At 43.6% G+C, this 11690-nt stretch overlaps 1 protein-coding gene across 3 annotated transcripts in view; it reads left to right on the plus strand.

Moving 5' to 3' along the window:
* Window positions 1-196: 196 nt before the first annotated feature.
* Window positions 197-11690, plus strand: part of Chka (choline kinase alpha) — a 57592-nt gene continuing 46098 nt past the window's right edge. For 2 of the 3 annotated variants that reach the window (XM_004627130.3, XM_004627131.3), the window contains exon 1: window positions 200-766. In XM_004627130.3, the coding sequence (XP_004627187.1) occupies window positions 429-766 (338 nt within the window). In that variant the 5' untranslated portion in view covers window positions 200-428. Of the gene's footprint in view, window positions 767-11690 lie in introns of all 3 variants that reach the window. The other variant, XR_002820261.1, reaches the window with a different exon arrangement.

An 11690-nucleotide genomic window follows, 5' to 3' on the forward strand; every position in this document is an offset into this window, starting at 1 on the left:
CCCTGCCCCCGGCGGCCTCAGCGCCCGGGGCAAGGAGGGGCGGCCGCGCAGCCAATGGGAAGGAGGCTTGGGGAGGGCGGCGGCGGTTGCGGGCCTCCGGGTGGCAGGCCGCGGCCAATCGGCAGCGAGCGCGGGGGCGGGCTGTGACGCGCGGCGCTCCTCGTGCGGCACTCTATAGAGCCGGCGCTCTGGGCCGGCAGTCGTAGCTCCTGGCCGCTCGCAGCTCGCCGCCGTTGCCACTGCCGCTTCTGTGCGCGCCCCCAGTCAACCGCCGCCCGCCGCCCGCAGCGCGCAGCCCCCAGCCGGCTGGCCGCTCAGCGAGCCTGCGAACGACCCCCGCCCGGCCTCCGAGGCGGGCCCCCGGCCGGACCCTGAGCCTCGTCCTCTCGCGCTGCAGCCGCCCGAGCTTCGTCGGCCGCCTGTCGGGCATGAAGACCAAGTTCTGCACCGGGGGCGAGGCGGAGCCCTCGCCGCTCGGGCTGCTGCTGAGCTGTAGCGGCGGGAGCGCGACCCCGGCGCCCGGCGTGGGACAGCAGCGCGACGCCGCCAGCGACCCGGAGCCCAAGCAGCTGGGCGGCAGGCAGCCGCCGCTCGCTCTGCCCCCGCCGCCGTTGTCGCCACCGGTACCCTCCCTGCCCCCGTCGGCGGCGGCAGACGAGCAGCCCGAGCCCCGGACGCGGCGCAAGGCCTATCTGTGGTGCAAGGAGTTCCTGCCCGGAGCCTGGAGGGGCCTTCGCGAGGACCAGTTCCACATCAGTGTCATCAGGTCGGTGGCCATGCCGCGCGAGGGGCGGTCGGGTGAGGTGACTCGGGCGGCCCGGCCCCGGCCCCGGCCCGGTGGGGGACTAGGGCCCGCCAAAGCCGCGCTTCCCCGGCCCCGGAGGCATCCAGGCCAAACCCCGCAAACGCTCCCCGCCGCCGCCCAGAGGCAGGCTCTTGGATGCAAGTCGCTTTCACGAGAAAATGGGTCCCTTCTGGGAGAACAATACCCTTCAGTCACAAAGTACATTTTGTAGTGAAGCTCAAGATGTGTCTAGAAAGTCCCTTTGCTAATGAGGAAGGGAGATTGTGACTGGATTTAAAAAAAAAAAAAAAAGTCTGTTGGTGGCTTGTAATGCCTTTAGTCCAAGATTGGATCCCCTTTCCCCGCCACAATGCTGAGATATTTGATAGTAATTGGTAACGTTCGCTCATCCCCCTCCGGCTGTTGAGTCCTCAGGTAGCAGTGTTCCTAGCCAAAGTTGAGAGGCATGGTTGCAAAAGAAAGAGTAAGGTAGAAAAGTAGCCCATTTTTAAGCTTAAAAATATGCACCCTAAATTTAAATCACAAAAGCATGCGTCTGTAAATTCGGACAACAGAAAAACACTGCTGTTCCCTTGACATCAGTGGCCACTCTGCCCTCCTCAGGTGACACACATTTAGCTTTTAAGGTAGGTCCTATTCGTTTTTTTTTTTTTTTTTGTTGTTGTTGTTGTTTTTGTGGAACCGGGGATTGAACTCAGGCCCTTGCACTTGCCAGGCAAGCACTTATTCTACTGAGCTATCTCCCTGGCCCCTGGTAGGTCCTATTCGAACCTTACACCTTAAAAAACCTACGTGGTCTTTTTGTCCTAGTTTTCTCTTAATTGGTTGACCAGGTCGAATGCAAAGTGTCTAGAAGCTGACTGGCTGGTTGCCACTACTCCGAATCCCATTTTAGTCGTTTTGATTTTCTTTTCTTGTTTCTTTTCTTTGTGCCCACTGTCTTTACCAGAGCCACAAATCCAACAAAATTAACTCTTTGGACTCCACTTCCTTTTTGCGTTTCAGGCCCCTCTGATGTATTTATAATCAGAGTTAAAAGGCAGTTGAAAGAAAGAAAAAAAAAAACAAAACAGTTGCGAGGAAGCGGAGAAAAGACCAAAGACATTTAGATTATTCCTGAAATTTCCTAATGGCACTTAAAACGAGTAAAACTTGCTCTAAACTAAAATCCAGCTAGACCTGACCATTCTCAATGAGAACAGTGATAGACACTGTTGTAAGCCATGTACACGTCAGTCTGTAAAACAGGAAACCTAGAAAAGTGAATTAGCGGCTGTCACCTGATTTTTGGGCAGAGCCTGGACTGGTCTCAGGTGTCCCCACTCCTGCACCAACACACCCATGAAACCACTGGGGTACCCCTGAAGACACCCCTGCTCAAGGCCTCCTGGTTCTTTCTAGGCTCTGGTTCTCATCAGTTAAGCCTTTTTGCTTTGCTCAGCTGGTCACTAAAATAACATTGAGAATGTTTTTTTTACCCCTCTGGAGTTAGTAATCTTGGAAGACACAGTTTTCTTTTTGGATCAGAGAACATTTTAAAATAGGGTATATAGGCTGGGGAGATAGCTGAGTGGCGTTAAGTGCCTGCCTGGCAAATGCAAGGTCCTGAGTTCAATCCCTGGTACAAAAAAAAAAAAAAAGTAAAACTGAGCCCAAATATTAATCTTTTGTGTGTGTATGTGTGTGTGTGTGTGTGTGTGTGTGTGTGTAATGGGGGATTGAACTCGAACTCTTGTGCTTGCCAGGGAAGTGCTTATTCTACTGAACCATCTCCCTGGCCCCCAAATATTAATTTTTTTTTAAATTTTTTGTTGCTGTTACAGGGGATTGAATTTTTTTTAAATATTTATTTTTATTTATTACATTTATTTATTGTGTGTGTGTGTGTGGCCAGCTCAGCCCACCAGGGGGCGGGGCTGGCTGGCATGTGGTGCTGGAGGATTGAACCGAGGTCCCTGTGCTTTGCCAAGCTTGTTTCAAGTAGGTGCTTTAGACCACTGAGCCATCTCTCCAGCCCCCCCAAATATTAATTTTTAAATTGGGCGTGGTGGTGCTTGCCTATAATCCCAGAGCTGGGGAGAATGAAAACAGGAGAATCATTACAAGTCTAATCTGTGTAGTGAGACCATGTAGACCTTGTACTAAATACATTTAAAAAATAAAATAGGATATACACTAAGTTGAATAGGGAGAAAAGATGATTTTGGACATGGGAATATGCATGGTGCACAGCTTTAAAAAAGTTGAGGGCTGCTGGGCGTGGTGGTGCATTTGTGATCCCAGCACTCAGGAAGCTGAGGCAGGAGGATAGTCTTGAGTTTGAGGCCAGCCTGAACTGCATAGCGAAACCTTGTCTCAAAAAAAAAAAAAAAATAAAGGGGCCGGGGAGATGGCTCAGTGGAATAAGTGCTTCCTCGGCAAGCACAAGGGCCTGAGTTCAATCCCCGGTTCCACCAAAAACAAAACAAAAGAGTTAAGGGCTAGGGTATATAGCTCTGTGGTAGAACACATGTTTAGCATGTCCAGGAATCAATTCTCAGCTTTAGAAACAAAAATAATGAAGACATTTGAAGGTCAGAGGTAATGCACCCAGTTGAAAATTAGTGGAACTCACTGTTTAGTTCCAACTGTTGTGGCTAAATCAAAAAAGACCCAAAACAAATAAGGCAACCAACTGCTGTGGCTCCAGCTATCACATGTTGAGGCTTCCCAGTCTGTTTCTGGAGCTTCAGGTTTTCAGCTGCGTCTGCTTGTAGGCCACCTTAACTCAGTCCATTCAGCCTTTCTCAAATTTAACTCTGCTCCTCCTGCCCTACGAAGTGCCTGCTCCTGCCTTTCCTCTTTGCATTATTAGCTGCAGTCTGGCCCAAACCCCCAGGATCATTTCTGACTCTACATTCCCCCCAGTATCCCTTCTGCACTGTGGTAACTGAGGTCTGGTGAAGGTGCCAACTGTCTGCCATTCTTGCTCAGACACTGTAGCAGCAGGTGCCTTTGGGGCTTTGAGCTTCATGTATTTCTCCCCTAGTTCACTCTGTATCCTATTGCCAGGTATTTCTCAAATATCATTCATTGTATCTGTGGCTCCTTTAGGGAAGAAAATTCACACTTATTTGCCAGGTCTATACTTGGGCCTGTGTCTGGCTTTTTTTTTTTTTTTTAATATAAGGATTCAGACTCAGAACCATGCATTTGTCAGACAGATGCTGTACTACTAACATATCCCCAGCCCTGTGCTTGGCTTTTGAGGGGTTCTTTGTTGTCCTTGTTTTAAAAAAGTCACATCTTCCCCTAAACTTTAAGGACTTAACATGGAGCTAGTTCCACTGAACCGTGCATTTTCTGAATGAGCTTTGTGTTTTCAGTTACCAGGCCTTTCTTTGCACCTACCCTCTGCTTGGCAGTGTTTCCCCTGGTGCCTGCTTTTAGAGTTCCTCCTTCAAGGCCTAACTTGTCGAGAACCGTTTTTTTTTTTTTTGTTGTTGTTTTTTGGTGGTCCTGTGGACTGTACCAAGGGCTTTCTCACAAAATTGCATCCCCAGACTTTTGTTTATTCTTCACTTTTGAGACAGGCTCTCACCTAAGTTGTCCAGTTTGAGTTCAAACTTGCTGTCTTTCTGTCTCAGCCTCCCAGAGTGTTGGGCATATAGGCATGTGCCACTTTCCCTGGCTGAAATGGAATGAATTTTTTTCCTATCTGTATTTTCTCCCTACCACTTCATAGATACAAGCCTTGACTTCACAGCACTTATATGTGTTTGTATGTGTGCTTATGCATTCCACTTTCTTGTTAGGTTGAATTCCTAGTGATATTTCATGTTCACCTAGTATCTGCAGCATTGGAAGACCCTCTGGCCCATGCTGGCATTCTGTACTAATGGTCGTTTTTTGCCTCAGTTGATTTCTTTACCGTATAACAGCTGGGTGCCTAGTTGGCTGCCTGTCCATACCTGTCCATCACAACACTAATTTTCTCTCCCTATGTGTTTGGGCTTTGTTGGGGGCTGTGAGTTTTTTTGTTTTTGCTTTGCCATGCTGGGGATGAACCCAAAGCCTTGTGCCTTCAAGGCAAGGCTGCACTACTGGGCTGTACTGCTAACCCCTTTCCCTGTCTTTCAGATCAAAGGTTTGTTATTATTTTCATTGATGATTGCTATGGTTGTACTGTACCACTGAGATACAGCCCCAGCCCACATTGATTACTGAAACAGTCACAAAGCCTGACATTGGTGGGGCACACCTATAGTCCCAGGGCTCTAGGAAGTTGAGGTAGAACTGAAATTTTGAGCAAAGCCTGGGGAACTTACTAATTTAGCAAGACTGCTTTCAAATTAAAAAACAAATTAAAGTGGTGGAGATGTATTTCACTGGGAAGGTCCAGAATTTAATCCCTAGAACCACATACATAAAACAAAACAAGAAAACCCCTCTCATCAGTTGCAAAGTGAAATGAAGTTGATGTAAAATTTCATGAAGTTTAATGAAAAAAGGATTTAAAAAAGTTTCACATATCTCTTGCCGCATTATATCCCATGGACACTTGGGAACAAAGAAAAGCAACTCCATGAATAGGATGATACCATAGGTGTAGGAAAAATCAGCTATATCAAAAGATAGCACCTGAAAAAAAAAAAAAAAGAATTAAAGGTAGCACCTTAAGGAGACTTGTGAAGTCTTGAGGTGTTTTTCCAACATTAAACAGTAAATCTGAAACACGAAGCAAATTGTGTCATATGGTGCTATTAAAATTTTTGGGGAAAATCATTCCAAAATTCCCTATTTTATTTTTCATTTTAAGTACATAGTTGAATTGATTCTAGATTACAGTTTTGAGACTTATTACAATGTCTTTCTTTACAAAAAGACTACATTTTGTCGCATGTATGAACAGAAATAACAGGGTTTTTTTTATTTCGGAACCGGGGATTGAACTCAGACCCTTGCGCTTGCCAGGGAAGTGCTTATTCCGCTGAGCCATCTCCCTAGCCCCAACAGTTTTATTTTTAAGGTAAGGTTGTAGCACTGTAGTACTGTTTCTGCAAAGATTTAGTTTGTTGGATGGCTTACTTCTTTTGGTACTAGGAATTGCATGCAGGGCCTTACACAGCTAAGTATACACTTTGCTTTTTAAGAAAAATTAAATTTTTGAGTAGTTTTCTTTTGTGTGTTGTATTGACTTTTTTTTTTTTTTTTTCTCAGTACTGGAGATTGAACTCAGGATCTTGCTCTTGCCAGGCAAGCACTTATTCTACTGAGCTCTCTCCCTGGCCCTGCATTGACTCTTATTTTTGGCTTTTTCTTTATTTTTTTCTTTTGAGACAAGATCTCACCATGGGGCTGGAGAGATGGCTCAGTGGTCTAAAGCACCTACTTGAAACAAGCTTGACAAAGCACTGGGACTGCGGTTCGATCCCCAGCACCACATGCCAGCCGGCTCCGCCCCCTGGTGGGCTGAGCTGGCCATACACACAATAAATAAATGTAATAAATAAAAATAAATAAATAATTAAAAAAAAAAAAAAAAAATCTCACCATGTAGTCCAGATCACCCTTGCACTTGCTATATAGCTGCACGCCTTGACCTTGCAGTCCTCCTGCCAGCCTATCCTAGTGATGGAATTACAGACATGTGCCATCATGCCTAATTCATTTTTCAGAGTAGTTTTAGGTTCATAGCAAAATTGAGCAGAAGTACAGACTTCCTGTACATCCCTGGCTCTTCCCCAGCCTCCCCCATTACCGGCATCTCTCAGCAGAGTGATCCCTATGGTGCATCATCAGCACTCAGAGTCCATAATTTATAGTAGGGTTTACCTTTTCTTTTTTCCTGCAGTGCTAGGGATTGAGCCCAGGCCTTTACACTGAATTCTACCCTCAGCCCTTTTTTTAATTTTGTGAGACAGGGTCTTGGCAAGTAGGTGATTTGCCCAGGCTGGATTTGAAATCACAATCCTCCTGCTGACTAGTACCTCCTCTGTGGATGGACCAGTTTGTTCATCCATTCATCTACCAAAGGATGTCTGGGTTAACACTAAGTTTTGGCAATTATCAGTAAAATAATTTTAAATATATATGTCGGATTTTGTGTGGTTGTAAGGTTTCAGTTAATTTGGGTAAATACCAAGGAAGGTAATTGCTGGTCATCTGGTAAGAATTTTATTTTTTTTATTTTTTATTTTTATTTTTTAAATTTTTTTATTTGTGTGTGTGTATGTGGCCAGCTCAGCCCACCAGGGGGTGGGGCTGGCTGGCATGTGGTGCTGGGGGATTGAATCGCGGTCCCTGTGCTTTGCTTGGCTTAGCTTGTTCTAAGTAGGTGCTTTAGACCACTGAGCCATCTCACCAGCCTGGTAAGAATTTTATGTTTTGTTTTATAAAGAATTGCAGGGCCAGGGAGATAGCTCAGTAGAATAAGTGCTTGTCTGGCAAGCTCAAGGTTCTGAGTTCAATTCCCAGTACCACAAAAAACAAACTAAGGAATTGTGAAATTGTCTTACAAAGTGGTTGTACCACCATTTTGCATTCCCAAAGTCAATGAGAGTTCCTGTTGCTCCATATCTCCTTCTTCTCCTTTCCCACCCCCATTCTTCCATCTCCTGGTCCCTTTCCATTTGCAAAAATGTTAGCTCCTTATTTCCTTTTATCTTTTATTTTGCTCTTTATATTTTTAGTTTCTTATATAAGAGAAATCATGTAATACTTAAGCTTGTGTGTTTGATTTATTTCATTTAACATTATGGTCCCAAGATTCATCTATTTTTCTATAAATGTCTCAAGTTTATTCTTCTTTATTGGAAAGTTGTACTCCATTGTATAAAATAGTACATTTCCTTTATCCATTTGTCTATTGCTAGGCATATAAATCACCTCTAAGTTTTAGCTATTGTGGCTGTGGATATAGCTCAGTGGCACAAGTGCCTGCCTAGTGAAGGGCAAGGTCCTGAGTTTGATTCCTGGTACCCCCCCCCAAAAAAAAACGTGTATTGAGCTGGGGAGATGGCTCAGTAGAATAAGCGCTTGCCTGGCAAGTGCAAGGGCCCGAGTTCAATCCCTGGTTCTGGAAAAAAAAAAAAAAAAAGTGTATAAATGAAGATTTAGCTATTGTGAATTATGATACTGTAAATAATGAATATACATGTATCATTACATTATCATTGTGGCTTTAACTCTTTTGAGGAGATAACTAGAAGGGAAATAGCAGCTGGTTGAATGAAATTTCTGCTTTTCTTTTTTTTTTTCTACTTTTTTTTGTTTTTTGTTTTTGTTTTTTTGGTGGAACCGGGATTGAACTCAGGCCCTTGCACTTGCCAGGGAAGCGCTTATTCCACTGAGCCATTTCCCCGGCCCCTTTTTTTCTACTTTTCAAAAAAAGAAAAATAAAAAGAAATGTCTACTTTTCGTTTTTTGAGGAAAGTGTGCCCCAGGGTCGGGCTGGCATGGTACACTGGGATCAAACTCAGGGTCCCTGCGCCCCTAAGCAGGTACTTTAGTCCGCTGAGCTATCTGGTCAGCTCTTGTTTTTTTGTTTTTTTTTTTTCTTTTCTTTTTTTTCCTTGTTTGATTTATTGATGAGAACCATTCTTTGTGAAGTAGGATGGAGTTACAGTGTTTTAATTTCCATTTCTCTAGTGGCCGGAGATTTTGTTTTTGTTTTAAATTTATGTCTTTCGGGCCCGCGGAGATGGCTCAGTGGAATAAGTGCTTCCCTGCAAGCGCAATGGCCTGAGTTTAATCCCCAGTTTCTCAGGGAAAAAAAAAATTATGTCTTTGGTACAGGGTCTCACTAGCCCACTCAGGCTTGTGATCCTCCTGTTTTCAGCCTCCCCAGTGCTAGGATTATAGGTGTGTGCTACCCTGGGCCCATGGGTGGGGCCAGTGCAGCATGTGGTGCCCCGAACCCCAGTCTTTGCACTTGCCTAAGCAGGTGCTTAGTCTGGTGAACTATCTCATCAGCCCTAGCCAGAGATGTTGAAACTAGTTTTATCTAGTTTATCTTCCAGCGGGTTGTTTCTGTTTTAACACTTAGATCTTTGATCCATTTATTCATTAGGTGGTACCAGGGATTGAACTCAGGACCTTGTGCTTTCCAAACTTTTTTTTTTTCCCTCCGGTACCAGGGATCGAACTCAGGACCTTGCACTTGCCAGGCAAGCACTTAGTCCACTGAGCTATCTCCCTGTCCCTGATCCATTTTTTTAAAAAAATAAATTTTATTTATTTATGTGTGTGTGTGTGTGTGTGTGTGTGTGGCCAGCTCAGCCCACCAGGGGGGGCACGGCTAGCTGGCATGTGGTGCTGGGGGATTGAACCATGGTCCCTGTGCTTTGCTTAGCTTGTTCTAGGTAGGTGCTTTAGACCACTGAGCCATCTCACCAACCCCAACCCTGATCCATTGTAACTGTAGTTTAGTACATGCTGGGTCTCAATCTTCTGCATGTGGATAGCTAGTTTTTCATACACCATTTAATAAAGAGGCTGTCTTTCCTCTGGTGTATGTTTTTGGCTCTTTTTGTCAAAGATCAGATAGCCAGATGTGCCTGGAGTTATTTCTGCATCCTCTGTTCTGTTGATCTTCATGACCGTATTTGTGCCAGTACTATGCTGTTTTTACAGTTGTGGCTTTGGAATATATAGTGGTACCTCAGTTTATGAACACTTTTTTTTTTTTTTTTTTGGTGAACAATTTGGTTTGCAAACAAAAGCATTTGGCAAAATCTTGTTTTTGCTTGAGAATTCTACATCAGATGACAACTCTAACACCAGCTTTTCTACACAAACACATATGTGGCATCTTTCCTGAAATCATGGAACAAATTAAGTTGGTGCACTGAGGTGTACGAACTGTAATTTTTTATGTTGTTTTTTTTTGGGGAGGTAGTACTGGGACTCAAAACTCGGGACCAGGCATTCAAGGCAGTTGCTATGCTGCTGAGCTATATCCCTGGCCTACTACTGTAATTTGAAGTGTGGAATTGTGACGCTTCCTGCTTTGCTCTGTTTTGTTTATTTATTTATTTATTTTTGGGAACCAGGGATTGAACTCAGGCCCTTGTGCTTGCCAGGGAAGCGCTTACTCCACAGAGCCATCTCCCTGGCCCCTGCTCTGTTTTGTTCTCTCCTGCTTTGCTCTTATTACTCAGGATTGCTTTTGCTATTTTGGATTGTTTTTTCTAGTTCTAGTTTGTTTGGGATTATGTTAAATTTGTATATCAGTTTTGAAGTACAGCTATCTTAGCTATTGGTTCTGTCTATCTACGAATAGGGAATATCATTCAATTTTTTTGTCTTTTTGTGGCAGGATGTCTCTGTGCAGTTCAAGCTGGCCTTGAGTTCACTTTTGAGACCCAAGCAGGTCTCAAAATTGAAACAATGCTTCTGCCTCAGCCCCTGAGTGCTGGGATTACAGATGTGTGCCACTGTGCCTGGCCTTTATTTTATTTTTTAAATCATTCCATTTTTTTCAGAACTGGGGATTGAACTCAGGCCCTTGCTCTTGCCATGGAAGCGCTTATTCTACTGAGCCATCTCCCCGGCCCTCATCATTCCATTTTCTGATGACCTCTTTGATCTCCATTTTTCAGAGTGCTGTCGTTTTTATTGTAGAGGGGTTTTGCTTCCTTTATTAGGTTAATTCCTAAGTATTTAATTTTTCTTGATGCCATTGTAAATATATATATATATATATATATATATATATATCCCTTTTCATTTCTTCATCTTGTCTGATTGCTGTGGCTAATGTTTCAAATACTATATTGAACAGTAGTGGTAATAGTGAACATCCTTGTCTTGTACCTGAAATTAGAGGGAATGCTTTCATCTTCTCCCCATTTATATGATGTTGGCCATTATTTGTCATAAAGGACTTTTTAAAAAAAAATTATTTATTTATGTGTGTGTGTGTGTGTGTGTGTGTGTGTGGCCAGCTCAGCCCACCAGGGGGCGGGGCTGGCTGGCATGTGGTATGTGGTGCTGGGGGATTGAACCGCGGTCCCTGTGCTTTGCTAAGCTTGTTCTAAGTAGGTGCTTTAGACCACTGAGCCATCTCACCAGCCCCTGTCATAATGACTTTTATCAGATTGAGATAAGATCCTTCTTATGTATTTTAAGGGTTTTTGTCATGAATGTTGTTGGATTTTTGTCAAAGGCTTTTTCTGCATCTATTGAGATCATGTGATTTTTTTTTTTTTTTTTTTTGCTGAACCGGGTATTGAACTCAGGCCCTTGCGCTTGCCAAGGAAGTGCTTATTCTACTGAGCTAACTCCCTGGCCCCCGATCATGTGATTTTTTACCTTGTCTCTGGTTATGTGATGTATTACATTTATGATTTGTGCATATTTAACCACTCTTGGGTCCCTTGACTGAAGCCTACTTGGTCATGATTTGTCATGATCTTTTTGATGATTTGCTGCATTCATTTTTGCTTGCTAGTACAGTGTGTTGTATCTGTATCTTACTGGGATGTTTGCATCTATATTCATTAAAGAGATTGGCCTGCAGTTCTCTGTTTCTGTTGGATCTTTATCTGGTTTTGGAATCAAGAGTAGTGCTATCTTCCAAGAATTCCTTTGGAGTTCGTTAGTTCAAGCAGCAGTGCCAGTTAGGTCTGCTCTGAAATTCTTGTATAATTCAGCATTGAATCCATCTGCATCTGGGCTTTTCTTAGTTGGTAGGTTATTACTGTTTTAATTTTATTGCCTGTTGAATAATTTTTTTCTGTTGAATAATTTATATATATCTAGGAATCTATTCATTTCTTTTGGATTCTCCAGTGTATTGGAGTACAAGTTTTTAAGTAGTTGCTAATAATCTTCTGAATTTTGGTGGTGTCCATTTTGATTTCGTCTTCATTTCTTCTTCTTCTTTTTTTTTTTTTTTTTTTTT

This window comes from Octodon degus, unplaced genomic scaffold (genome assembly GCF_000260255.1).
Source record: "Octodon degus isolate 3935 unplaced genomic scaffold, OctDeg1.0 scaffold00018, whole genome shotgun sequence".
NCBI classification, from domain to species: Eukaryota; Metazoa; Chordata; class Mammalia; order Rodentia; family Octodontidae; genus Octodon; species Octodon degus.